At 41.2% G+C, this 27,725-nt stretch overlaps 1 protein-coding gene and 2 pseudogenes across 1 annotated transcript; all 3 read right to left on the minus strand.

Moving 5' to 3' along the window:
* Nucleotides 1-8,934: 8,934 nt before the first annotated feature.
* Nucleotides 8,935-9,676, minus strand: LOC115180106 (fish-egg lectin-like; annotated as a pseudogene).
* Nucleotides 9,677-11,613: 1,937 nt separating this feature from the next.
* Nucleotides 11,614-13,963, minus strand: LOC115180269 (fish-egg lectin-like). Its single transcript, XM_029742220.1, has 5 exons — nucleotides 13,824-13,963; nucleotides 13,501-13,734; nucleotides 13,097-13,314; nucleotides 12,845-12,963; nucleotides 11,614-12,177 (listed from the first exon to the last, which is right to left on the minus strand). The coding sequence occupies exons 1-5, from the start codon at nucleotides 13,876-13,878 to the stop codon at nucleotides 12,036-12,038; spliced, it is 768 nt and encodes a 255-aa protein (XP_029598080.1). The 5' UTR covers nucleotides 13,879-13,963; the 3' UTR covers nucleotides 11,614-12,035.
* An 8,348-nt stretch (nucleotides 13,964-22,311) lies between these two features.
* On the minus strand, nucleotides 22,312-23,565 carry LOC115180107 (fish-egg lectin-like; annotated as a pseudogene).
* Nucleotides 23,566-27,725: the final 4,160 nt, after the last annotated feature.

Raw genomic sequence — 27,725 nt, forward strand, 5'->3', positions numbered from 1 at the left:
CCAAGACCCACCTTCAACAACAACCCATAAAACCTCACGTAATTCTGCACAAAAACCATTACAATTTCTCTCAACCAGCGGCATATGGGCTTTTTAGATGAGCGCTGATGCCGCCCTGTGATAAGGCAGGGGTGCAAAATATTTTGCTTGTTCATTCCCAGCGGCACCTCTGTTGGCTAAAAGCTTCGCTGTGACGCTCCACAAACATAGATCATGTAGGAGATAGAGCCAAGGTGAAACATGAGCCATTCACAAAAAACTGTAGGCTATTACACACCTTTTTCTGATTACTGCATGTCAGAGGCATGACAAATGAGCGAATGGACTTGAAAAACAATGGTATAGCCTACACTCAAATGCGATGTGGTTCAACGAGAACACTGATATTTTAACAAGGCAGAGATGAGTGGCCGGCACCGAAATGCGCGGGAACAGCAGTGGACGCATACAATCTACACTACTGACAATAGCCAAGTTTGACATTAAACTTTTTGGTGTTTTGTGTAACAGATGTCTCTTTCCACTCAACACTATTTGGAAGCTGGAAATATCTTGCAAGTGGATAAATATGTGTGGGTGGCCTATGAAGGAGCCCTTTGAAATTATAGTTTGACAATCAGATGAAAACATCTTGATTGGTTGTGTTTATGCCACAATAGAAGGTAACATATTTGAAAAGTTAAAAAATCTTTATGACTAGGCCCACAGAGATCCTTAGGGACTGTATATGTAATTCTATGATTAAACCCATAAAAAATGTTGGTGCATGTGCTTGATCCCGTACGTGGATATAGCATATGGTAGAAATAGTATGTAACCTTTTCTGTAGCCTACAGGCAGGAGATATAATGTATGACACAACAGCCTGTTTTACAAATGGTGGGCCAAACACAATATTTATCAAATTCATTTGATGGCCCACATGGTACGCTACACCCCAGTAAGCACAGGCCGACGCCATTGTCCCCTGGACGTCTTTTTTTGGTCCTGTTGGACCTGACATTCTTTTTTGGGTGTTTCACAATGGTAGGCCTACCATATAGATGGCCATTCATAAAATGCAGTTTCAGGCGACACTGTAGGCTACACCCCAATAAGCACGGATCGATGCCGACACCTTTTGGACGCCTTTTATTTTGTCCTGTCTGGACTGGTCTTGATTTCCATGTCCACGGACATTGGTTTTTAGTCCGGTCCAAACCAAAATCTGAACCACTCATAGATGTCTATCTTTGGTTCAGATAAAATGACGTCAAAACACGTTATACCGTAGCTTTGATTGGACTGATCATGTCAACATCATACCTTCCAAATCTTAGCAAGCATGCTAGCTAGCTAGACAAGCATTCATCATCATGAATCACATTGACAATCTACTGGGAAATACTTTACAATCCTTGTCATATGAAGATAAATTATAAATAAAACATCTCTGTGCTCATCGGCCGCTGGACATAAACATTACACGACAAGTCGGAAATCACAAATTCAACAATGAGTGGTTTGGAAGGAATCAGTGGCTAACTGCAAGTGCCGCAAAGCAATCACTATTTTGCCTGCTATTCGGTGGAGAGGGTGTGTGGTCCAAGTCTGGGTTTAAGGCTTGAAAACATCTGTCTGAAAGGGTCTCATTATCAAGCTTAAAAGGATAAACATTCACACGCAACACTATGGGCCAGAAAAGGTTGAAATCATTGGCCATGCATCAATCCAGCATGACTTCATCCAGAGAATGCCAGACTTTGATGACAAAGTTTCATGATGACAAAGTTTGCCCACAAGAGGGACTGCCATGCCACCTTCCTGTTCAAGTGAGCACAGCACAACAATGGTGAGTCCAAAAATATTTATTGTAAACGGCTGCATAAATTATGTAGTATGCCAGGGAGATATGTAAACTGTAGCTGAGAAAGTAACACTAAATGTATGTTGTGTAGTAAGCCGGTAGCCCATGTGTCTCACAATAACAATTTGGTCCCTCTCCCCCTCAAAACGTAGCTGAATGTTCTGACGGGTGGTGCACCTGTAGCCAATAGCCAGTTTTAGAGAACTGTCATCATTGAATATTGTAGGAGCTTTTATTGTCTGCTTATATGCCCCTGTTATTTATCCTACGGTTCTGACTTGGTGTATAGGGAGAATACTGTAAGAACGGCCCATTCTGTTACTGTCCATTTCAAAAGTGCTGAAACAAATAGGCATTTAAACTTGCTCATTAATGTCTTAATCAAAATGATGGCTTCCCTCTTATCCGCTCATTGTTCCCTTATGCCGTATTTTGTACATCTCAATTGTTATATTGCTTATATAGGTCTTTCTCATTAGTATCTTGTTCATAATTTTAAGTAATTTTTGACTTATGCATTTAATTGTTTTGCTTACTTTGTGTATTATAATTAGCTCAGGTGTTTTTCTCCATGAGGAGGGGACACTATACAATGTTGTTGGGTCTGTAACCATGTTTGCCAGTGACAGTCTCTTTCCATTCAAATATTTATTTTCAACAAAGAGTTTGTTTATAGACCCATGTAATTCCAGTTGATTTAGCAAGGGTTGTTTTGTTTGCTCAATGCGCTGTCTGAGAGTCAATATATTGCCTATAAAAGTGCATCCTCGTGATTGTATTTTCCTTCCTTTTTAGACCACAAAGGCCTAATAAAATACTTCAAATGGTAGGCTAACCGTCTCTCTCTCTCTCTCTGTGTGTGTGGTGATTAAAAGAAGAGTAAAGGTATTAAGGCCTCAACACATTGCTGAATTTATCTGAACTAACATCTGAATTTCTGTCGGTGTCCATTTTGAAAGTACTGAAGGAATAGACCTACCTCGTCGTAGCTCGTTTGCTAATGATAAGAACAAACCTTAATTTACTGAACATAAATGTAATAATGTTCGTGTATGGTTCAAAGTCTAAACTCATGTCGGCATTCACTATTATTGAAGCAGATAGTGATTCTTATCAAGTTACACAAATCCACAAAGAATCCATGGAAACCATATTTATTTAAGCAAATCAGCCATATCAGCCAAGATTTTAAAAATGCAGTAAATTAGGCCGAATGAACTGTATTGCTGCCAGACGAGGCTCAGCCTGGTCTCATAAACGTAAGTCTGGGACACTCAAATTAGTATGATATTTTAGGTTTGGTATGACATATGATTACTTAAGTCTGGGTGGATGGGTGGGCGTATAACGTGTTTGAATCTCATCACAGCTAGCTTTAGCAATTTAGCTAATTAGCAACTTCAACTACTTACTATTTATTAGGTACTTTACAACTACTTAACATGTTAGCTAACCCTTCCCCTAACCTTAAACCTTTTAGCTAACCGTTCCCCTAACCTTAACCCTTTAACCTAACTCCTAAACTTAATCCCTAACCTAGCCTAGCTAACATTAGCCAGCTAGCTAACGTTAGCCACCTTACCAGAATATGTAACATATTGTACGCTTTGCAAGTTCGTAACATATAATACAAATTATAATTAATAACATATTGTGTGAAAATGGTAATGGACATCCACAAATGAATACATCCCATACGAAATGTAACATATCATACTAAATAGTGGTCTCGGATTTACGTACAGAATAATACGAATTACTCTGAGACCAGGTTGCCAGGCTCCGCTGATAGCCAAGTGTATTGGTGGTAAGGATTCACTCCACGGTGCTGAAAGGAAAGCTCTGCTGTCGGGATAGCTGTATGTAGGCCCTAGTTTGTGGGCAGCGTCTGTCACCCTTATACTGCAATTAATGGATTGTTGAATGCAGTGGTGTAAAGTACTTAAGTAAAAATACTTTAAATTACTACTTAAGTATTTTTGGGGGTATCTGTACTTTACTTCACTATTTATATTTTTGCCAACTTGTACTTTTACTTCACTACATTCCTAAAGAAAATAATGTGCTTTTACTCCATACATTTTCCCTGACACCCAAAAGCAAATGGTCCGATTCACACCCTTATCAGAGAACATCCCTGGTCATCCCTACTGCCTCTGAACTGGTGGACTCACTAAACACAAATGCATCGTTTGTAAATGTTGTCTCAGTGTTAAAGTGTGACCCTAACGATCCGTCAATTTTTTATTGTGCCGTCTGGTTTGCTTAAAATAAGGAATCTTTACTTGTACTTTTACTTTTGATACTTATGTACATTTTTAGTAATTCCATTTACTTTTAATACTTAGACTTTACCTTTAATACTTAGACTTTTAATCAAGTAGTATTTTACTTGGTGACTTTCACTTTTACTTGAGTCATTTTCTATTAAGGTATCTTTACTTTTACTCAAGTATGACAATTGAGTACTTTTTACACCACTGGTTTAATATTGTGTTGTGTGGTGGTTTTGCTGGAATGTATCTAAAACAATTTGTTCAGTTTGCCCCACCAACATGTACAGTCGTGGCCAAACATTTTGAGAATGACAAAAAATATACATTTTCACAAAGTGTGCTGCCTCAGTGTCTTTAGATATTTTTGTCAGATCTTACTATGGAACACTGAAGTATAAAAAAATCATTTCATAAGTGTCAAAGGCTTTTATTGACAATTACATGAAGTTGATGCAAAGAGTCAATATTTGCAGTGTTGACCCTTATTTTTCAAGACCTCTGCAATCCACCCTGGCATGCTGTCAATTAACTTCTGGGCCACATCCTGACTGATGGCAGCCCATTCTTGCATAATCAATGCTTGGAGTTTGTCAGAATTTGTGGGTTTTTATTTGTCCACCCGCCTCTTGAGGATTGACCACAAGTTCTCAATGGGATTAAGGTCTGGGGAGTTTCCTGACAATGGTCCCAAAATATCGATGTTTTGTTCCCCGAGCCACTTAGTTACCACTTTTGCCTTATGGCAAGGTGCTCCATCATGCTGGAAAAGTCATTGTTCGTCACCAAACTGTTCCTGGATGGTTGGGAGAAGTTGCTCTCGGAGGATGTGGTTGGTACCATTTTTTTTATTCATGGCTGTGTTCTTAGGCAAAATTGTGAGTGAGCCCACTCCCTTGGCTGAGAAGACACCCCAAACATGAATGGTCTCAGTATGCTTTACTGTTGGCATGACACAGGACTGATGGTAGCGCTCACCTTGTCTTCTCCAGACAAGCTTTTTTCCGGATGCCCCAAACAATCGGAAAGGGGATTCATCAGAGAAAATGACTTTACCCCAGTCCTCAGCAGTCCAATCCCTGAACCTTTTGCAGAATGTTAGTCTATCCCTGATGTTTTTCCTGGAGAGAAGTGGTTTCTTTGCTGCCCTTCTTGACACCAGGCCATCCTCCAAAAGTCTTCACCTCACTGTGCGTGCAGATGCACTCACACCTGCCTGCTGCCATTCCTGAGCAAGCTCTGTACTGGTGGTGCCCAGATCCCGCAGCTTAATCAACTGTAAGAGATGGTCCTGGCGCTTGCTGGACTTTCTTGGGCGCCCTGAAGCCTTCTTCACAACAATTGAACCGCTCTCCTTGAAGTTCTTGATGATCCGATAAATGGTTGATTTAGGTGCAATCTTACTGGCAGCAATATCCTTGCCTGTGTCATGATGTTGGCCTGTGGGTAAGGTTTATGACCCCCCCATAAATACCTTTCTCCCTTCTCCTCTCTCTCTGACCCTACTGAAGGACTTGAATAGCCTGTGTTAGATATAGAGAGTCTGGGAACATCAAACAAATGGGGAAAAGGAACCATATTTTGGTAATAAAACCAGTTGGAAAAATGCTTGATAACGTAATGAGTATGGAGGTCAGTTCATTTTATCTGGGACATTATGATTGATGACAGGACGACATAAACTGTACCTGAGAAAGTATACACCCTCTAGTTATCAGAGTCACATGGAATTGTTATGCAATTGAAATGTTTGATATTGAAATTGTTTGTTAGGAGATTAAATGTAATTTTAGCTTCCAAATGAGAGAATTGGGTTTTCATAAGGAAAGTGCCCTGCTCGATCAGTGGCCCAACCCTGTGAAGAGACAGGGGTTATAAACGATGAAACACCTCCTTCCCCCCTCTCCACTATATAAGCCTTTGACGAAAAGACATTCAGGAGTTCCAGTGCGGGAGGTCTGCAGCCTCTACGTTAGAAGGACACACATGTCAACTAAACCATATCAAGGACAGAACTAAGCCAACCTCGGCGTGAGCTTTGATGGCGAATGGTATGAACTTTGAGCTTATTCACTACAGAAGTGATACTTCCTAGCCGCTGTCGACGGGGGCTAGGAAAGGACGGACGACGGATTCAGTCTAACAAACAGACGAAGATACCACCATGTATCCAATTTACCACCATTGACATTCTTCCACTACAGGAAGATCTGTTGGCCAACCCGGCCAGCATCTACGACCAATCTACCGAAGCGCAGCTCAGAGTAAATATTTATTGCATTTTCCTTTTCCAAATGGGCGGTAATTTAGAATGCATAAGATAATGTATTTACGATAGCATAGCTGCTGTTTCTTTGTTCCTAAATCTTCCCGCTCCTTCATTCAAGCCCAACCCCCTTTCCTTTGTGTAACCAGGTTCCGTCCACCGGGACGTTTTCTGTATGACATCATTGGTGTTCTGTGTATTTGTAATTCTGTGTGATTAGTTAGGTATTTAGTAAATAAATAATTAAACCCAATTTTGTATTGCTGATTCAACTTGTTAGCCAGGGTTCGTGAAGATAACCAAGAATTTACAACTTTCATTATGAGACTGAACATAAGATAAGGGTTAATATTGACTGCTATCGATGTAAAATATTACTAAGTATTTTAAGAGGTTATTCGGAAGATAACGGCTCTATAAACGTTCTTCCGTGGTGCCCCGACTTTCTAGTTAATTACATTTACATGATTAGCTTAATCAGGTAATATTAATTACAGAGAAATCATTTTATAAGTTAGCATGTCATATCACTTAATCCGGCATAGCCAAAGACACGACACCTGTGAAGCCCTTTTTGTGCAAAGCAATGATGCCAGCATGTGTTTCCTTGCAGGTAACCATGATTTACAGAGAAAGAACAATGATTCCAAGCACCACCCTCCTTTTGAAGCTTCCAGTCTGTTATTCGAACTCAATCAGCATGACAGAGAGATCTCTGGCCTTGTCCTCGTCAACACTCACACCTGTGTTAATGAGAGAATCACTGACATGATGTCAGCTGGTCCTTTTGTGGCAGGGCTGAAATGCAGTGGAAATGTGGGGCATTCAGTTCATTTGCATGGCAAAGAGGGACTTTGCAATTCATTGCAATTCATCTAATCACTCTTCATAACATTCTGGAGTATATGCAAATTGCCATCATACAAACTGAGGCAGCAGACTTTGTCACGGCTGTCGAAAGTAGCGGACCAAAGTGCAGCGTGTGTTTCGTTCCACATATTTATTTAATCCGTGAAATGATGCAATGCATCAAATAACTGAAAATTACAAAACAACAAACCGTGACGCAGAGGAGAAACAAACACTACTCACAAATATTAATCACCCACAAAAACAGGTGGGACAAACATCAACTTAAATATGACCTCCAATTAGAGACAAAGACAACCGGCTGCCTCTAATTGGAGATCATACCAAACAAAACCAACATAGAAATACAAAACTAGAAACTGAACATAGAAAAACAAAACATAGACAAACACCCCCTGTCACGCCCTGACCTACTCTACCATAGAAAATAACAACTTACTATGGTCAGGACGTGACAGACTTTGTGAAAATTAATATTGGTGTCATTCTCAAAACTTTTGGCCACGACTGTACATGCTAAAACCGCCACTGGCAGAGCAAACTAAAACCCCCCTGTTCAATATTAGAAAAAAAAGAAAAACGGAAATTACAATAGCTTCAAACTGAATGATTTATTTTTGCGGGAAATGATTATATAATGAGATAATAAGCATTGAAAAGGATTCCCTCCATCTCTATGAATGACCGCTGAAGCACAGCAAAACCCATGTGGCTTGTGAGCAAGATCATTAAGATCAGTGAATACTATTGACAGAGATAAAGTACTGAAAAGTATAGTTAGAGTAGTAGGTTTTAGAATGAAGGATTCTTATGAACTAATGTTGAGCATTCACAAGCAGAAGGCTGTTCCAGAAAGAGAGATCAATGGGTTAGCAAGTGAACTTTAGACAATTCCCGAACAGCCATCAGATGCAGAGGAGAGGCTAACGTGTGCACACCATGGTGCCGCCAGACTTGGAGACGACCCAAAGACGGCTCAGGTCATAGGTCACATGGCCCATGCGCATGCCCAATTGGATATTGCTCCATCCAGTGCCCTCTGGTTTACTGGTGGTGATGCCATCTCTGTGATGAAGAAAGGGATGAGGTTCACATGTTTTAAAGCTTATGCATTTTTTAAGTACATCCAATTTTGGACTTTATTAATTGTATATAGCCATTGATTGTTGAACAATATAACTTATAAATGCTTATTGAGATTAATACAACTGCATCAGAAGCCAAAATGTAAGCTTTTACTCAATTGTTTGTTTGTTTGTTTATAATAACATTGTTTACAATGTATAGCTTTGATAAACATGTTCCCCAAAAAAACATGTGGGGTCTGTCTTTGCATTCATAGCTCTATGTATGAATTTGAGAGTGGTTACATTTGTCTCGCTACATACCTCAGCTGTTTACCAAAACAAGTGGTGGGATGTCTGTGTACTACAAACTGTAGCTTTAAAGGACATCCAACATTTACATATTTTACCTTACACTGTCTACACATTTCTTTATAAGTCTATTATATGTTTAGATCTGATTTCACTTTCCGGAATTGATTAATGTATCTATTTAAGTGTTTCTATAAAGAGCTTCACAAAGCATGTACAGTAAGGATAAGATTTATACATAAAGAATAATAAGTATAAGTTATTACTACAACTTGAGGGAAAAAAGGGTGGAACTATACACATAGTTCAGTAGCAACCTTACCTGGTATAAACACTACCCGCAGAGCTGACCCCAAAGACACTACCATCAGTTGCCACCTCAATCATGGAAAGCTTGCCTTCAATGTGACTCCACCCCTTGTTTTGGCAGTCTTGATTCAACTGGAAAAACAGATTCAATCAGGGTTTTAGGACAATTTCAACAGTTATAATATGAAACAGTTTTAAAATAACTGAGACTCTCCATCCTCTACTACTCTACTCCAGCTCTCACACTCTTTCCCAGATCTTACACTCATTAAGTAGATATCATCATTCTTGTTGACTGCCCAGCACCCAAACGGTCCACAGCTGTAGTACTTCACAGCTCCTGGCAATCCTGTCCATGGAAGGGGTGAGCCTGGACCCTTGTAACCAACTGTGGCACTACTTGTCAGACAGAATGGAGTATCGTCCATGTTAGCCCCCACAACAAACTGGTCACCTCCAGCATCCAACTGTTTCAGAAGGCCTGAAGACCACAAAGACAGACAGACACACAGACAATCAAACAAGTAGCACTTATGTGTGAGTACTAAAAAATGACTTGCAATAACAATGTTAAACTTGTGAAACATGAATAATTTTTCCAAGAACACCCTGATGGTATCAGGAAAACTAAGAAGCATGTGTCCTCCGGATAAATATTGAGTAATGCTCTCCACTTACCTGCAGCTTGCACTCAGTTACCGGCCACATACTTGTAGATTGAGTTGGCCTTGTTGATTAAACAACATCATCATTACACAGGTGCTGGGGAGAATAAAAGGTCAGTTTTGTCACACAACACAATGTCACAGATATCTCATGTTTTGAGGTAGCGTGCACTTGGCAAGCTGACTGACATTTTATGTTAATTTCTCTACCATAAGCCGCCTCCAAAGTCTTTTTAGAGAATTTGTCAGTATGTCAATCTGGCCTAATGCAGTCCATCTGTATGGCATTATGTGGGCGAGCGGTTTGCAGTGAAACGAGTGCAGGTAGGGTTATAGTATGCGCAGGCATAAGCTACAGACAGCGAACACAAGTACATTTTATCAATGGCAATTTCAATGTAAAGAAATACCATGATGACATCCTGAGGCCCATTGTGAGGCCCACTTTTTTTATGGCATCTGTGACCAACAGATTCATATCTGTATTCCCAGTCATGTGAAATTCATAGATTAGGACCTAATGATTTCCTAAAATGAACTGTAACTCAGTAAAATCTTTGAAATTGTTGCATGTTTTTGTTCAGTATAGATAGCTACAATAGTTGTCTTGGTAACCAAACAGAGACTTACCAGTTTAGCTAACCAAACCATCAGTCGTGGCCTGCTATTATGATAATCAAATTCAACAATGCCAATAATGTTTTGAATTGAACTTTTGTAGGTTCAAAAGCAGCTCAAATGTAGAACAAGTAAGAATGAACTTGCCATTGAATTGTAATGTTTTGATATACCGTTCGTTAGAGAGAAATAATGCACGCTCTAGAATGCCCTTCAAGACAATTAAAAACGAGTATTCGAAGATGCCATGTTAAAAGTGATTTTAAAGCTTCCGTTGTTTTCCTTTGTGACCCACCTACTGTACTTGGTAGGTGGTATATTTGTAGAGTTGTTTGATAAGGTTGCTAAGCACCAAAGTGTTATAGTCTGGCACATGAGGAATTGAAAAGTTGCATGGTTGAGAGGGATGAGGCAAAAGAGATGGCAAATAGGTCTGGCTGTACAACCGATTGGCAAACATACCATAAATAGAGAAATCATGTGACTAAACTGAATAGAAAGAAGAAGAAACTACACTATGAAACAAAGATAAATAGCATAAAGAATTATAGTAAAATGTTTTGGAGTACATTAAATGAAAGTTTGGGCAAAAAAGCAAACTCCTCTCCATCATTCATTGAATCAGATTGCTCGTTCATCACAAAACCCAATGGTATTGCCAACTACTTTAATGCATTTTTCATTGGCAAGAATAGCAAACTTAGGCATGACATGCCAGAAACAATTTTTTTTTTTTTTATTGTCTATCAACAATGACAAGTCACCGAGGTCTGACAACTTGGATAGAAAATTACTTAGGATAATAGCGGACGATATTGCTACTCCTATTTGCCGTATCTTCATTAGAAAGTGTGCGCCCTCAGGCTTGGAGGGAAGAAAAAGTTATTCCCCTAACTAAAAATAGTAAAGACAATTAGCTAACGTTAGACATTTAGCCAGAATGTGTAACATATTGTACGCCTTGCACATTTTTAACATATACTACCAATTGTAATTCGTAACATATCATACGAAATGGTAATGGACATCCACAAAGGAATACATCCCATATGAAATGTAACATGTCATACTAAATTGAGTGTCTCGGATTTACGTACAGAATAATACTAAATACTCTGAGACCAGGTTGCCAGGCTCCGCTGAAAGCTAGGTGTAGTGGTGGTAAGGATTCTCTCCATGGTGCTGAAAGGAAGCTCTGCTGTTGGGATAGCTTTATGTAGGGCCTAACAGTTTGTGGGCAGTTTGTGTTGTGCAGTGGCTTTGCTGGCATGTATCTAAAAAAAAAAATGGTTGAGTTTGCCCCACCAAGATTTCGATGCAAAATCACCACTGGCAGAGCAACCTAAAATCCCTCTGTTCAATATCATTAAAAAAAACAATAACACAGAAATTACAATAGTTTCAAAATGAATGCTTTATTTTTGCAGGAAATGATTATATAATGAGATAATAAACAATGACAAGGATTCCATCCAATCCTATTGATGACCTCTGAAGCACAGCAAAACCCATGTGGATTGTGAGCAACATGACCGTGCCCTAGTATACACTACACTTAAATAGCCTCCATGGCAAAGATCTATTGAAGAATTAATCAAGGAGTGGTCAAGAAAATATAAAATCTTCATTGATATTTTTTTTAAATGTCAATAAGATCATTGAAGAACTGAAAATAATAGGTAGAGCAATAGGTTTTAAAATGAAGGATTTTTATGAACTAATGAACTAAAGGCTTTTCCTGAAAGAGAGATCAATGAGTTAGCAAGTGAACTTTAGACAGATCCCGAACGGCCTTCAGCTGCAGAGAAGAGGCTAATGTGTGCACACCATGGTGATGGCAGACTTGGAGACGACCCAAAGACGGCCCAGGTCGTAGGTCACGTGGCCCATGAGCATGCCCATTGGGATATTGCTCCATCCGGTGCCCTCTGGTTTACTGGCTGTGATGCCGTCTCTGTGTTGAAGAAAGGGTTGGGGTTCATGTTTTAAAGCTTATCCATTTTTGTAAGTACATCAATTTTTGGACTTTAATAATTAAATATAGCCATAGATTTTTGAAGAATATAACTTCTGCCTCTTGAGCTTTATTCAACCACATTAGAAGCCAAAATATAAGCTTTTACTCAATTGTTTGTAAACAATGTTATTGTAAACAAACAATGTATTGCTTTAAAAAACATGTTAAAAATAAAAAATAGAAAAATTGTTGTGTCTTTGCATCCGTAGCTCCATGTATGAATGTGAGAGTGGTTACATTTCTCTAACTACATTCCTCAGCTGTTTACCAGAACAAGTGGTGGTGTGTCTGGGAAGTTGTTGTTTTTTATCCCAAACTGTAGCTTTACAGGACATCCAACTTTTACATATTTTATCATACACTGGCTACACATTTCTTAATAAGTCCTATAAGTTTAGATCTGATTATATTTAACTGATTTTATTTATGTACCTACAATATTTTTGTTTTTGTGTAAAGAGATTCACATGGCATGTACTGTAAGGATAAGAGTTATAATTAAAGGTATACCATCATTATTCTAAGTTATTATTACAAGTCATTTTCAAGTTAATACTGTTGGGGGGAGAGGTGGACCATACACATAGTTCAGTAGCAACCTTACCTGGTATAAACACTACCCGCAGAGTTGACCCCAAAGACACTACCATCAGTTGCCACCTCAATCATGGAAAGCTTGCCGTCAATGTGACTCCACCCCTTGTTTTGGCAGTCTTGATTCAGCTGGAAACAAACAGATACAATCAGGGTTTTAGGACAATTTCAACAGTTATAATATGAAACAGTTTTAAAATAACTGAGACTCTCCATCCTCTACTACTCTACTCCAGCTCTCACACTCTTTCCCAGATCTTACACTCATTAAGTAGATATCATCATTCTTGTTGACTGCCCAGCACCCAAAGGGTCCACAGCTGTAGTACTTCACAGCTCCTGGCAATCCTGTCCATGGAAGGGGTGAGCCTGGACCCTTGTAGCCAACTGTGGCACTACTTGTCAGACAGTATGGAGTATCGTCCATGTTAGCCCCCACAACAAACTGGTCACCTCCAGCATCCAACTGTTTCAGAAGGCCTGAAGACCACAAAGACAGACAGACGGACGGACAAGCAAACAAGGAGCACATATCTGTGAGTACTGCCAAATTACCTACAAGTTACAATTTAAAATATCAATCGTTTTTTCAACAGCCTGATGGTATCAGGAAAGCTAAGAAGCATGTGTCCTCTGGATAGATATTGAGTAATGCTCTCCACTTACCTGCAGCTTGCACCCAGTTACCGGCCACATACTTGTAGATTGCATAGTCCTTGTTGACACCCCAGATCCCTGCTGGTCCTACAGTGATATGCTTCAGGTAACCAGGCATGCGGATCCATTTATCACCTACGAGGTAGTAGGGGATTTGACTTGTGTCCGTTGCAACCACTTGCCCCAGTCCTGCATCGATCTGCATCAGATTCTTGATGTTTACTATCTCCCGACAGTCCCATGCTATGGAGACAAAAACATATGAGTAGAGTACACCAAGAAAAACTTCAACTCCAAGTTGATCAAGCATGTTTCAGATGATGGTAACTTACCATGACTGACGGCCAGGAGACAGAGGACCAATAGGACGGCTGCAGTGGCTCTCATGATGTCTCTGTAGATCTACAGTATAAGTTTGGTTGTACACCAGACTTCAATTGTCCCTTGGAAGACTTTGCGCTTTTATAGCCCTGCACACAGCTGTCAGCAATGATGACTCCTGTTCCACCTGTTTAGCGAAGACTTGATGGTGTCCAGTGTCTGGGAGAGAGGAGAGAGGAGAGTTCCTTTGTTCTTCTCACGTCTTCTCTGTTTACATTTTGAAATACAGTGCCTATAGAAAGTCCACACCCACCTTGGATTTCTTCAAATTGTATTCACAAAGTGGGATCAAAACGGATATAATAGCAATATAATAGCAATTTTATTGTCAACCATCTACACAAAATACTCTGTAGTGTCAAAGTGAAAGAAAACTGATATACTTTTAAATTAATGCAAAATAAAACACAAATGTACCTCGATTATATAAGTTTTCACCCCCCTGAGATGGAGATGGAAGTGTTATTTTTACTGTACTTTTTGGTACCTTTTTGAATAATGTATTGTATGGTTGTATTTTACATGTCTGCTGGACTTACCAACAAACAGGAGCAGAGCTTTCGTAAGCTTTTCAAATAAACTTTTGTCCAGGTTCTAAACGTGTCCAGGTTCTAAAACACTGGACCAGTGGGTATCTGGATGTCGTGGCGGTCCACAGTGGTTCTTCCTGTTCACCTTACAGTGAAATGCTTACTTACAAGCCCTTAACCAACAAACTAGTTGAAATAAATAAGTAATAAGTAAAAAATAGATAAGTAAAAAATAAAAATAACTAATAATTAAAGAGCAGCAGTAAAATAACAGTAGTGAGGCTATATAGAGGGGGGTACCGGTACATAGTCAATATGTAGCACAGGTTAGTCGAGGTAATTGAGGTGGCAGTCTGACGGATGAATCTGGGGTTGGCGGATGCCAGGAGAGCGCTACCTGCCCGAATGCATATTGCCAACTGTAAAGTTTGGTGGAGGAGAAATAATGGTCTGGGGGTGGTTTTCGTGGTTTGGGTTAGGCCCCACTAGGTCATATAATGTATGTAAAGGTGTTGTGGATCATGGCTAGACTGCAATTTGCAAGTGTTGCCATAGATTTTCAAGCAGACTTAACTCAAAACTGTAACTTGGCCACTCAGGAACATTCACTGTCTTCTTGGTAACCAACCAATGTAGATGTCTCTTAGTGTTGTCTTAGTGCCGCCCCCGGCAAGATGCCTCCCTGGGCGGCTGCCCATGTCGCCTATACCTAAATCCGCCACTGTATGTATGGGGGACAGAGGAAGGGTCAACCCCTATTATTTCACACAGAGTGAGTCCATATAACTTATGTGATTTGTTAAGCCACATTTTACTTTTGAACTACTTACGCAACAACTATATTTCAGTTCATTAATTGTTATTTTATTGTAAAACATTTCAGATTAGTCTTTTTTACTTTGACATTATGGAGTATTCATGGAGTATTTTGTGTAGATAAATGACAAAAACAATACAATTACATATTTTTCAATCCCACTTTGTAACACAACAAAATGGAGGTGTAGACTTTCTTTAGGCCTGTACGTTTGCTGTGTCAACCTACACAATTGAAGTGTAGAGTATTCACATGCATAAAGATGGCAGCCTCCTCTGCTGAGAAAAACAGCCTAGACCAGGACGAGACTGTTGACGATGCTGGTGACCAGCCTTCGCTGTGTTTCCGTGGTCTCTTTGCTGTGTTTTTGTGATGACCATACTTCAGTGTGTTTTTGATGGTGACCAAAATAAGCCAGTCACCAGAATCAAGTCACGTCATGCTAGCTTGAAAAGGGATGTTTAATTCCTATCAGAATCCAGCCAGAGTGGGGATATCAACAATTTGGAACTTTTCTTCTCACACAATATGCATCCAGAATGACTGCCAGGGTTAGAAATAATACTAAATACGACTACCCAAACTGTTGGACGTGGTCAGACCAGCTTGACCAGCTTCGTCACCAGTATAACAGCATCACCATTGTAAGCTTGTCTGTGTCCAAAATCCAGTGAAGGTTTGTCACCTGTGTCGAAAACACAGTGAATGAAGTCTTGTCACCATTGTCCAAAATACACTGAAGGCCTGTCACTAGCAAAACCAGCTACACCATGCTAGTCAGACCAGCTAGAATAAGAATAAACTGTCGCATGAATGTACAAAATCATCATCATTTTTAACTGCATGAAGGACTATTACTGAGTCGTCCACAAACAGGTTGAGTTGGTTCTCGTACACTCTTAGGGAAAAAAAAGGTGAGATCTAGATCCGAAAAGGGTTCTTCAGCTGTCCCCATAGGAAAATCCTTTGAAGAACCCTTTTTGGTTCCAGGAGAACCCTTTTGGGAGGTCCAACATGGAGCCCAAAAGAGTTCTATCTGCAACCAAAAAGGGTTCTACTTTGAATCAAAAATAGTTATTCTATGGGGACAGCCAAACAACCCTTTTGGAACCCTTTTTTCTAAGACTGTAGTGGCTACGACAGAATATACAGTATATATCGGAGTGGCGAGAGGAAGTCCCAGAGGTGAGCCTGTTGATGATGCCAGCTCCCCTGACAGGCACCCATTTACCCTCAACCTCTGGCTTCTGATGGTAAAAAAGTCAAGTATCCAGCCCACTAGATGAGTCCACACCTACAAGTGAAAGTCACCCAGTAAAATAGTCTTTGAGTAATAAACTAAATATACTATCAAACTTAAAAGTTCAAATCATTTTGCATTCCTTATATTATGCAAAGCAGATGGCACAAAACGACACAGGCACACACAATACCCCATAAAGAGAAAGCAAGATTTTTTTCTTCAAATTTGTTGAATATAAAAAATATAAATACCTTAATTACGCAAGTTTTCAGACCCTTTGATACGAGACTCGTTTTGAGCTCAGGTGCATCCTGTTTCCATTGATCATCCACCTGTTGTAAATTCAATTGATTGGACATGATTTGGAAAAGTACAAACCTGTCTATATCAGGTCCCACAGTTGACAGTGCATGTCAGAGCAAAAACCAATTCATGATATCAAAGGAATTGTCTGTAGAGCTCTGAGACAGGATTGTGGCGAGGCACAGATCTAGGGAAGGATACCAACACATTTCTGCAGCATTGAAGGTCCCAAAGAACACAGTGTGATTACATTTATTGGACATTGATTGGACTAAATCGTTTTTGGTATATTTTGGTATATTAGTTGTCACTGTATTAGACTAAGCATAGGGGATTGGATGTTAAAATGTTGAAGATTAAATGGTGCTGGAATAGTGAAGGCTGCTCCTGATTATTTTTTTATACTTGCGGGTAACGTGGTTCTAAATCAATAGTTGTTTAGAACCTGTTGGGGCTAGGGGGCAGTATTGAGAAATTTTGAAAAAAATATGTGCCCATTTTTAACTGCCTCCTACACCAACTCAGAAGCTAGGATATGCATATTATGAACACATTCGGATAGAAAACACTCTGAATTTTCTAAAACAGTTTGAATGGTGTCTGTAAGTATAACAAAACTCATATTGCAGGCAAAAACCTGTGAAAAATAGATTAAAAAAAATATGTGAATTTTGTGACTGTACTATTTAGTGTCATTGTTTTATAGATACCACAGTGAGAAAGGATTCATTTCACAACTCCTACGGCTTCCACTAGATGTCAACGATCTTTATAAAGTTGTTTGAAGCGTCTATGACTAACAGGGAGCAAATTAGAATGCAGGGAAGTTGACATGTCGTCACTTCATTTTTTCACGCCTGCGCATAAATCTGAGAAGAGTGATTTTGTCATAATCGTTTTTCTAGACAAAGGATAGGTCATGTGAAAATATTACTGATGTTTACTGATGTTTCACATTAAAAATGGACCAAAGATTGATGCTAAACAACGTTTGACATGTTTGAACGAACGTAAATAGATTATTTACTAGTTTTTTTAGCTTTTCGGCGTGATTTTACACCCCCCCACGTTTTGTGGGAGCCTACTGAACGCTAACTACTTGGTGTTATTTGGACATAAATTATGAACTTTGTCAAAAGAAACCACATTTGTTCTGGACCTGGGATTCCTGGCAGTGCCTTCTGATGGAGATAATCAAAGGTAAGGGGATATTTACAATGTTATTATGATATTAGATGCTGCTAACCTGTATAGCCTAGCCTATTGTTCTTAGCATAGTACCCCGTTTATTGCAAAATGTGATTTCCCAGTAAAGTTATTTTGAGATCTGGCCATTCGGTAGCAATTACGAGATGATAATATATTATTCTTTGAATGACAATATTATAATTTACCAATGTTTTCGAATAGTAATTCCGTGATTTGTAACGCTGGATTCACTGGGAGCATTCGAGCCGAAAAAAATTCTGAATTTCACCGCGACTGTAAATGCTGTTTTTGGATATAAATATGAACTTGATGGAACTAAAAATGCATGTATTGTATAACATAATGTCCTATGAGTGTCATCTGATGCAGATTGTCAAAGGTAAGTGCATAATTCTAGCTGGTTTTCTGTCTCAGTTGATGCCCTTCTTTATATTGGCTAAACATTACACACAGCTATTGTCAATGTACTCTCCTAACATAACATAACTTTATGCATTCTCCGTAAAGCCTCTTTGAAAATCGGACAACGTGGTTAGATTTAGGAGATGTGTATCTTTCAAATGGAGGAAAATAGTTGATTATTTGAGTATTTGAAATGATTAGACTCTTGCAGTTTTGAATTCCCCGCCATGGTCACATGACAATGAATCCCAATACCGGGATAAGATCCCCAACAGGCTTAGTGGTCTGAAAATGATGAAACAAAGGTGTGGTTGAATTTATTCTGTCACGGTGTATTCTTATTGCCTCGGCCTTAGACATACATGTCAAGGTGTCAAGGCATTAGAACTAACATGTAATAGAGCAAACAACTCAACTATCACAACACATAGGTTGTAATATGGCTAAATAAACTTCAGTTAGTGCTAAATACGGCTGCTAGATTCCTGACTAGAACCAAAAAATTTGATCATATTACTCCAGTGCTAGCCTCCCTACACTGGCTTCCTGTTAAGGCAAGGTCTGATTAAGGTTTTACTGCTAACCTACAAAGCATTACATGGGCTTGCTCCTACCTATCTTTCCGATTTGGTCCTGCCGTACATACCTACATGTACGCTACGGTCACAAGACGCAGGCCTCCTAATCGTTCCTAGAATTTCTAAGCAAACAGCTGGAGGCAGGGCTTTCTCCTATAGAGCTCCATTTTTATGGAATGGTCTGCCTACCCATGTGAGACGCAGACTCAGTCTCAACCTTTAAGTCTTTACTGAAGACTAATCTCTTCAGTAGGTCCTATGAATGAGTGTAGTCTGGCCCAGGAGTGTGAGGTGAACGGAAACGCTCTGGAGCAACGGACCGCCCTTGCTGTCTCTGCCTGGCCAGTTCCCCTCTCTCCACTGGGATTTTCTGCGTCTAACCCTATTACAGGGGCTGAGTCACTGGCTTATTGGTGTTCTTCCATGCCGTCCCTAGGAGGGGTGCGTCACTTGAGTGGGTTGAGTCACTAACGTGGTCTTCCTGTCTGGGTTGGCGCCCCCCTTTGGGTTGTGCCGTGCCAGAGATCTTTGTGGGCTATACTCGGCCTTTTCTCAAGATGGTACGTTGGTGGTTGAAGTTATCCCTCTAGTGGTGTGGGGGCTGTGCTTTGGCAAAGTGGGTAGGGTTATATCCTGCCTGTTTGGCCCTGTCCGGGGGTATCATCGGATGGGGCCACAGTGTCTCCTGACCCCTCCTGTCTCAGCCTCCAGTATTTATGCTGCAGTAGTTTGTGTGTCGCGGGGCTAGGGCCAGTCTGTTTTATCTGGAGTATTTCTCCTGTCTTATCCGGTGTCCTGTGTGAATTTAAGTATGCTCTCTCTAATTCTCTCTCTCGGAGGACCTGAGCCCTGGGACCATGCCTCAGGACTACCTGGCATGATGACTCCTTGCTGTCCCCGTCCACCTGGCCGTGCTGCTGCTCCAGTTTCAACTGTTCTGCCTGCGGCTATGGAACCCTGACCTGTTCACCGGACGTGCTACCTGTCCCAGACCTGATTTTTTTCAACTCTCTAGAGACAGCAGGAGCGGTAGAGATACTCTCAATGATCGGCTATGAAAAGCCAACTGACATTTACTCTTGAGGTGCTGACTTGTTGCACCCTCGACAACTACTGTGATTATTATTATTTGACCATGCTGGTCAATTATGAACATTTGAACATCTTGGCCTTGTTCTGTTATAATCTCCACCCGGCACAGCCAGAAGAGAACTGGCCACCCCTCATAGCCTGGTTCCTCTCTAGGTTTCTTCCTAGGTTTTGGCCTTTCTAGGGAGTTTTTCCTAGCCACCGTGCTTCTACACCTGCATTGCTTGCTGTTTGGGGTTTTAGGCTGGGTTTCTGTACAGCACTTTGAGATATCAGCTGATGTAAGAAGGGCTATATAAATACATTTGATTTTGATTTGATTTACAGCTAAAGGCTATCAAATCTGGTGGTCTAGTGCATTGGGGACAGAGAATAAAAGGAGCAGATTTCTGGGCGTGGTAGAAAAGATTCAGGGCATAATGTACAGACAGGGGTTTGGTAGGGTGCAGGTACAGTGGAGGTAAACCTAGGCATTGAGTATGTATAAGAGAGGATGCATCTCTAAAGGCGCTAGTTATGCTATTTGTGGGAGGTGGGGCAAAAGCAGTATCTGAGTCATGTTGAGTGGGGCTAGGGGCTCCGCAGTAAAATAAAACAATGATAACTACCCTAAACAGTATACATGGCATATTGACATTAGAGAGAGACATAAAGCAATCACAGGTGTTGATTGGGAGAGCTAGCTAAGACAACAACGAGTAAGACAGCAACAGCTAATCAGCAAAGACAACAACAACAGGTAAAATGGCGATGAATGGGCAGAGAGGGTCAGTTAACTACACACAGGGCCTGAGTTCGAAGTCTGGGGCCGACAGATAAACAAAATGGAGTACCGTAATTAATGAACAGTCCAGCAGGCATCAGCTATGAAGCCAGATATCATAGGGTCCAGTGAACAGCAATAAATGATACAGGGAAGTCGTTACTACGCTAACAGGCGGGAGACACAGCGTTCATAAAGATTAGCAGGCCGGTGCTAGCAGAAGCGTCTTCACCGACATCCGACAAAGGGCGGTTGAGGGAACATCGGACTGAATTACGTCGGCAGACCAGACGAGATGGATCGGCAGGGCTCCGTGTCGACAAAGGATCCAGGTCAATTGGCAAAAGAGGTATTGTAGCTGGAGTAATTTTGTTTACTAGCTGGGAGATGCGCATGGCTCGGGGCTAACTTGTGCTAGCTTCGGGACAAGGGCATTAGCCACAATAGCCACTCGGTAGCAGCTAGCTAGTTGCGATGATCCGATGCAAAGGTCCAGAGCTTACGGCAGGAATCCGGCAATGTAGTGGCTTCTAGTCGTGCTAGTGAAGAGTCCGGGGGGCATCAGCTGTGTAGCCGAGTGATCATAGGGTCCACTGAGCAGGCCGGGAGATGGGCCTGTGGTGATCTGGAGTAATGGTCCCGTAATGGAGTAATGGTGGAGAAAAGCAGTCCAATATTCTCAGGGTTGATATTGCACTGAGCAGACTGGCGGGTATTATCCAGGGTAAAAGCGGCTGGTCTCTGAGCTAGATGTAAAGGCCGCTAGCAGTGGCTAACAATGACTAAATAGCTAGTAGATAATTAGCTGGCTAGCATCTGATGGCTATCTTCTGATGGAGGTTCTAGCTGTAAGGTCTAACAAAAATTGCGGATCCGTATCACATTGGGTGAGGCGGGTTGCCGGAAGGTATATTTATTTAAAAATGGAAAAAGAGATTGAAATATATACAAAAGACGACGAAAAAAGACAATTTACACAGGACAAACACGTCTGCACTGCTACGCCATCTTGGATCACTATGTGATACTACTTTGAAGAATCTAAAATATATTTTGATTTGTTTAACACTTTTTGGTAACTACACGATACCATATGTTACTTCACAGTTTTGATGTCTTCACTATTATTCTACAATGTAGAAAATAGTAAAACTAAAGAAAAACCCTTGAATGAGTAGTTGTGTCCTAACTTTTGACTGGTACTGTAGGTGTATGGAAAATTGTTGACTGAGACATGGGAATGAAGAAAGTTTACATTCTGTCAAACATGTTATTGTTGAATCTCATGTATCCTAAGGGGGGAGGCACAGGGCAAATTTCTGGTTTCAGTCACAGATAAGGGAGGACAGGTGTGGATTAAGGAGGAGAGAGGAATTCGGCCCAGGTCACAGGTCAGATGGAGTGAGAAGGAACAGACCAAAGGTTTAGCGTCAGGCGGGGCCATGACTACACCAGTGAGTGGAACCAAACAAGTTCTTGATAAGCAACAGAGATGTATTGGCTGTCTAGATGTGCAAGGAGTTGATTCCGGCTAGTGGGAGGACAAAAATATATGTGTATGTGCAATCATGTTTTTGTATTTTGCAGTTGTTTAACCCAGTGGGTGAATGAACTTAGTTTGAGCTTTTCGTGAGTTTTTACTCTGTTTGTTCAGAACCTAACACAACCTTACTGGTATAAACATCAGCCAAAAAGTTGACCCCCCTACCATCAGTTGCCACCACAATCATATAAAGCTTGTCGTCAATGGGACTCCACCCGTTGTTTAGGCAGTCTTGATTCAGCTGGAAACAAACAGATTCAATCAGGGTTTTAGGACAATTTCAACAGTTATAATATGAAACAGTTTTAAAATAACTGAGACTCTCCATCCTCTACTACTCTACTCCAGCTCTCACACTCTTTCCCAGATCTTACACTCATTAAGTAGATATCATCATTCTTGTTGACTGCCCAGCACCCAAAGGGTCCACAACTGTAGTACTTCCTGGCACTCTTGTCCTTGGAAGGGGTGTCTGGTCCCTTGTGCGTGTCCGACAGTATGGAGTATCGTCCAACAACAAACTGAACACCTCCAGCATCCACCTGCTTCAGAAGGCCTGAAGACAACAAAGACAGACGGACAGACAAGCAAACGGGAGCACGTATCTGTGAATTCTGCCAAATGACTTACATGTTAAAATTGTAAAACATTCATCATTTTTTCAACACCCTGATGGTATCAGGAAAGCTAAGAAGCAGGTGTCCTCTGGATAAATATTGAGCAGTGCTCTCCACTTACCTGCATGCAGCTTGCACCCGGTTACCGGCCACACACTTGTGAATTGAGTCTGCCTTGTTGATACCCCAGATCCATGCTGGTACTACAGTGATATGATTCAGGGAACCAGACAGGCACACCCATTTATCACCTACCGGGTAGTAGGAAATTTTACTTGTGTCCGTTGCAACCACTTGCCCAGTCCTACATCAATCTGCATCAGATTCTTGATGTCCACTAGCTCCTGACAGTCCCATGCTATAGAGACAAAGACATATGAGTAGATTGCACCAATAAAATCTTGATCAATTCCAAGTTGATCAAGCATGTTTCAGATGATGGTAACTTACCGTGATTGATGGTCAGGAGACAGAGGACCAATAGGACGGCTGCAGTGGCTCTCATGATGTCTCTGTAGATCTACAGTATAAATTGAGATTTTACACCAGACTTCAATCGTCCCATTGCAGGGCTTTGCGCTTTAATCGCCCTGCTCATAGCTTTAACAGCAATGATGGCTTCCTGTTCCACCTGTATATCAAAGAGTTGATGGGAGGCTGGACCGAGACAGGCTTTTCTGGTTCTCTAATGGTTAGGGTAAATACAGACAATTTATGGATAAGTGAAAGACCCCGCTACATAACTGCTACTGCAGCCCCGCTACCTAACTGCTTCAGCCCCGCTACCTAACTGCTACTGCCCTGCTACCTAACTGATACTGTCCCGCTACCTAACTGCTACTGCCCTGCTACCTAACTGCTACTGCCCTGCTACCTAACTGCTACTGCTGCAACTTAAAGGGAAACACAACGCTGTTTTGTCAATCTCTCAGATCAGTATCATGTTGAAATGGAATGGAATGTTTGTAATGGAAATGATATGATTAAAGGTTTGACTAAATGATTTCACTCAGAAACCCTATAACCTGTTGAAATGTATTCGAAATAAGGCTATAATAATGGGTTAAAAACGATATTCCAAAACTGTGTGTGAATAAGTCACAGTTAAGAAACGCTCACATAAGCACAGGTAAACAGTGGGTACAATGCTTACCCATAGTGTTAATGACCATAAGGATTACCCCTGATAGAGATGGATTATCTCCATTTGAGAAGGTGTTTGGAAGGCCTTATAGAATGCCAGAACTAGGAGGACCGGAACAAGGGGATGTAGAAGCAGAAAATACTACAACAGAACACATGAGAAAGTTGTTTAGTAACCACACCCGTATGTCAAAGATTTTATGCCCAACAGGAGAACTACAAAAGGAGGTTACACACAAGATTTGGCCGGGAGACTGGGTCTGGGTCCAATCCCTAAAGAAAAAGGACTGGAAGCAGCCACGGTGGGAGGGGCCATACCAAGTACTTCTGGTGACAGCCTTCGCGGTGAGAATTGCGGAATGAGCTACCTGGGTGCATATCACACACTGTAAGAGGGTAAGACACACTGACACTGTCGAACAATCACAGAGTTAGGAGAAGAACCGAATACCAATAAGGTTCGGGGGTTACCTCTCTAACGAAGATTCCCTAACCCGCCTGATCCTCACTGTGTGCGTTCATAGAAGTGAAAGTGTGGGTTGGCCTCTAGCCAGTGATATGTTCTCCGGGAAAAGGGGGGGCTTTACAGGGGTGCTGGTTGGTCTGGGCTGTCTGATTGTGGGAGCCATATTCCTAATACGTCATGCACCACTCGAGAAGTCAGAAGGTGGTAACTTAACCCATTGTGTAGAAGATGAGGATTTTGTATTACCTAAGTATAAAAGGTCACTCGATCTGGATAAAAAGGAAGTGAGGGTAGAGTTAGGGAAGGATGTCTCAATAGAGTTCTATGTAGACCAAATTGGGTCCCTAACCTCCTGGCAGTCTAGGACTCTGACTTCATGGGGAAGATACCTATGTAAATCCCCGTGTAACTCATGGAATCAGGTCATAGCTCACACAGAAAGAGAGGGCTATGTCAATCCACACACCCAATATAGAAACAGATGGAGCATCGTAAATGTCAGGGTTTTGGACTGTAATCCGGAACGAGGGAAGAATTGGATAAAGGTACGAATAGCCATTAAGTGTGAAGAAAGAGGATTTAGGGTTATGGTATGTTGGATTTGACCAGACTTCGGTTGACACTGTGGTACCATTCAGAGTAGCAAGGCTCGAGGTAGGAGATGGTTCCAGGACTAGCCAGAATACAAGCACTACCCCTGAGGACATTGATGTCCCCCATGGTGCTGTCCAGAGTCAAGGACCAGTAAGGATAACTCAGACAAAAGATCTCAAGGAAGGGATTGAGGTAGAAACCGGGTTTGGGGATTCTAATCTATGGCTGGAATGGATTCAGTATACAGCTAGGTCAGTGGTCAAGGAAGAATGCTATGCCTGCGCAACAGCCAAACCTCAGTTGACAACCATTCCCTTTCCACTCGATGGAAGTAATTCACCCAGGGGTGTGGCGTGTATGGTAAAGCTGTTTATGAAGGCAGAGAAGCCAGACAACGACAGTTGTACTGATCTGCATTATTTGTATCCCCATGTACCCATCAGGTCCAGACTTCCACCTTTCACAGTCGCGGGAGGAGAATATTATTGTCTTGCCCGGTACAACACTCACAGACGGGATGTAGGGGAAGTAAGAACATGCAATAGGACAGAGAACGTAACGACGACGGAGACTATGAGGGATCTGACTGGGTGGTTGAGTCCTGAGGATTTTAGTGAGATAAGAGCCCTAGAATGGATGTCTGGTGGTTGTGTGGGGGTATGAAGCTGTGGCCTAGCCTGCCTACGAATTGGACCGGTACTTGTGCATTGGTACAGTTCGGCATGCCCTTCACCCTTATCAGACACAAAGACCTAGTGCCAGGTAGAAGAGAGAGAAGGAGTGCTCCGTCAGGGTCCTTCGACGATAGAATTTACATTGATAGCATTGGGGTTCCAAGGGGGGTTCCTGATGAGTTCAAAGCTAGGAATCAGATGTGGGCTGGATTGGAATCAAGTATTTTTTGGTGGTCAAATATCAATAAGAATGTGGACTGAATAAATTACATCTATTATAACCAGCAGCGTTTCATCAACTATACCAGAGATGCGATTCAAGGGTTAGCAGAACAGACAGCTGCGCCTACTTTGATGGTATTACAGAATAGAATAGCTTTAGATATGCTTCTGGCTGAGAAGGGTGGTGTGTGTGTGATATTTGGGCCTGAGTGCTGTACTTTCATCCCCGATAACACAGCTCCAGATGGATCAGTGACCAAGGCCCTGGCCGGTCTAAAAAATCACTGTGGTGTGGGCTGCTTTCACCTGTATGAGTGTGTTCGTATTGTGTGGTTGTTGTTTGGTCCCGTGTGCGAGAGGTCTCATTTCCAGGGTTCTGGAGAGATCGATAACGGAGCAGATGGTGAGATACGGACCGATTCCAAGTTCAGACCAGTGGGATGACAAAAACTTACCGCCGAGCCTGGTGGAGGATTCATTCAATTATGAGGAGCCCATGTTAGATGAGACTATCTTTAAAGCTTAGTAAGACTGTTTCTTTAAATGAAGATCATGACGAAAATCCTAATCCGAAGTGTTATGATTGGAGATAGGCTTAGAACAGTCATCGATGTGTTGACAGCATATGCATTTGTTTTCCTTGATATTCTGAATTACTTTGATTTTGTGACAGTATATGCATTTGTTTTCTATGATGTTCTGAATTAGCTTGATTTTGGGTGACATTTCTGAATTATTTAGATTTTGTGTAACATTACCAAATTAGTTAGATTTTGTGTGACATTTCTGAATCCAATAAAAATAGATGTGTTATAGTGTATGTGAAATATTTAGTCAATCGGGTGGATTGTAATGGAAATTATATGATTAAAGGTTTGACTAAATGATTTCCCTCAGAAACCCTATAACCTTTAAATCTGCGTATTCCTCCAAAGCTCCGTTGTCCTGAGTCTGCACAACCCTGCCAGGACCTAGGATCAAGGGAGACACTAAAGTGTTTTAGTACTATATCTCTTGACACAAAGATGAAAATAATCATGGCCTCTAAACCTTCAAGCTGCATACTGGACCCTACTCCAACTAAACTGCTGAAAGAGTTGCTTTCTGTGCTTGGCCCTCCTATGTTGAACATAATAAATGGCTCTCTATCCACCGGATGTGTACCAAACTCACTAAAAGTGGCAGTAATAAAGCCTCTCTTGAAAAAGCCAAATCTTGACCCAGAAATTATAAAAAACTATCGGCCTATATCGAATCTTCCATTCCTCTCAAACATTTTAGAAAAAGCTGTTGCGCAACAACTCACTGCCTTCCTGAAGACAAACAATGTACACGAAACGCTTCAGTCTGGTTTTAGACCCCATCATAGCACTGAGACTGCACTTGTGAAGGTGGTAAATTACCTTTTAATGACGTCAGACCGAGGTTCTGCGTCTGTCCTCGTGCTCCTAGATCTTAGTGCTGCTTTTGATACCATCAATCACCACATTCTTTTGGAGAGATTGGAAACCCAAATTGGTCTACATGGACAAGTTCTGGCCTGGTTTAGGTCTTATCTGTCGGAAAGATATTAGTTTGTCTCTGTGAATGGTTTGTCCTCTGACAAATCAACTGTAAATTTCAGTGTTCCTCAAGGTTCCGTTTTAGGACCACTATTGTT

This window comes from Salmo trutta, chromosome 40 (assembly GCF_901001165.1).
Source record: "Salmo trutta chromosome 40, fSalTru1.1, whole genome shotgun sequence".
Classification (NCBI taxonomy): Eukaryota; Metazoa; Chordata; class Actinopteri; order Salmoniformes; family Salmonidae; genus Salmo; species Salmo trutta.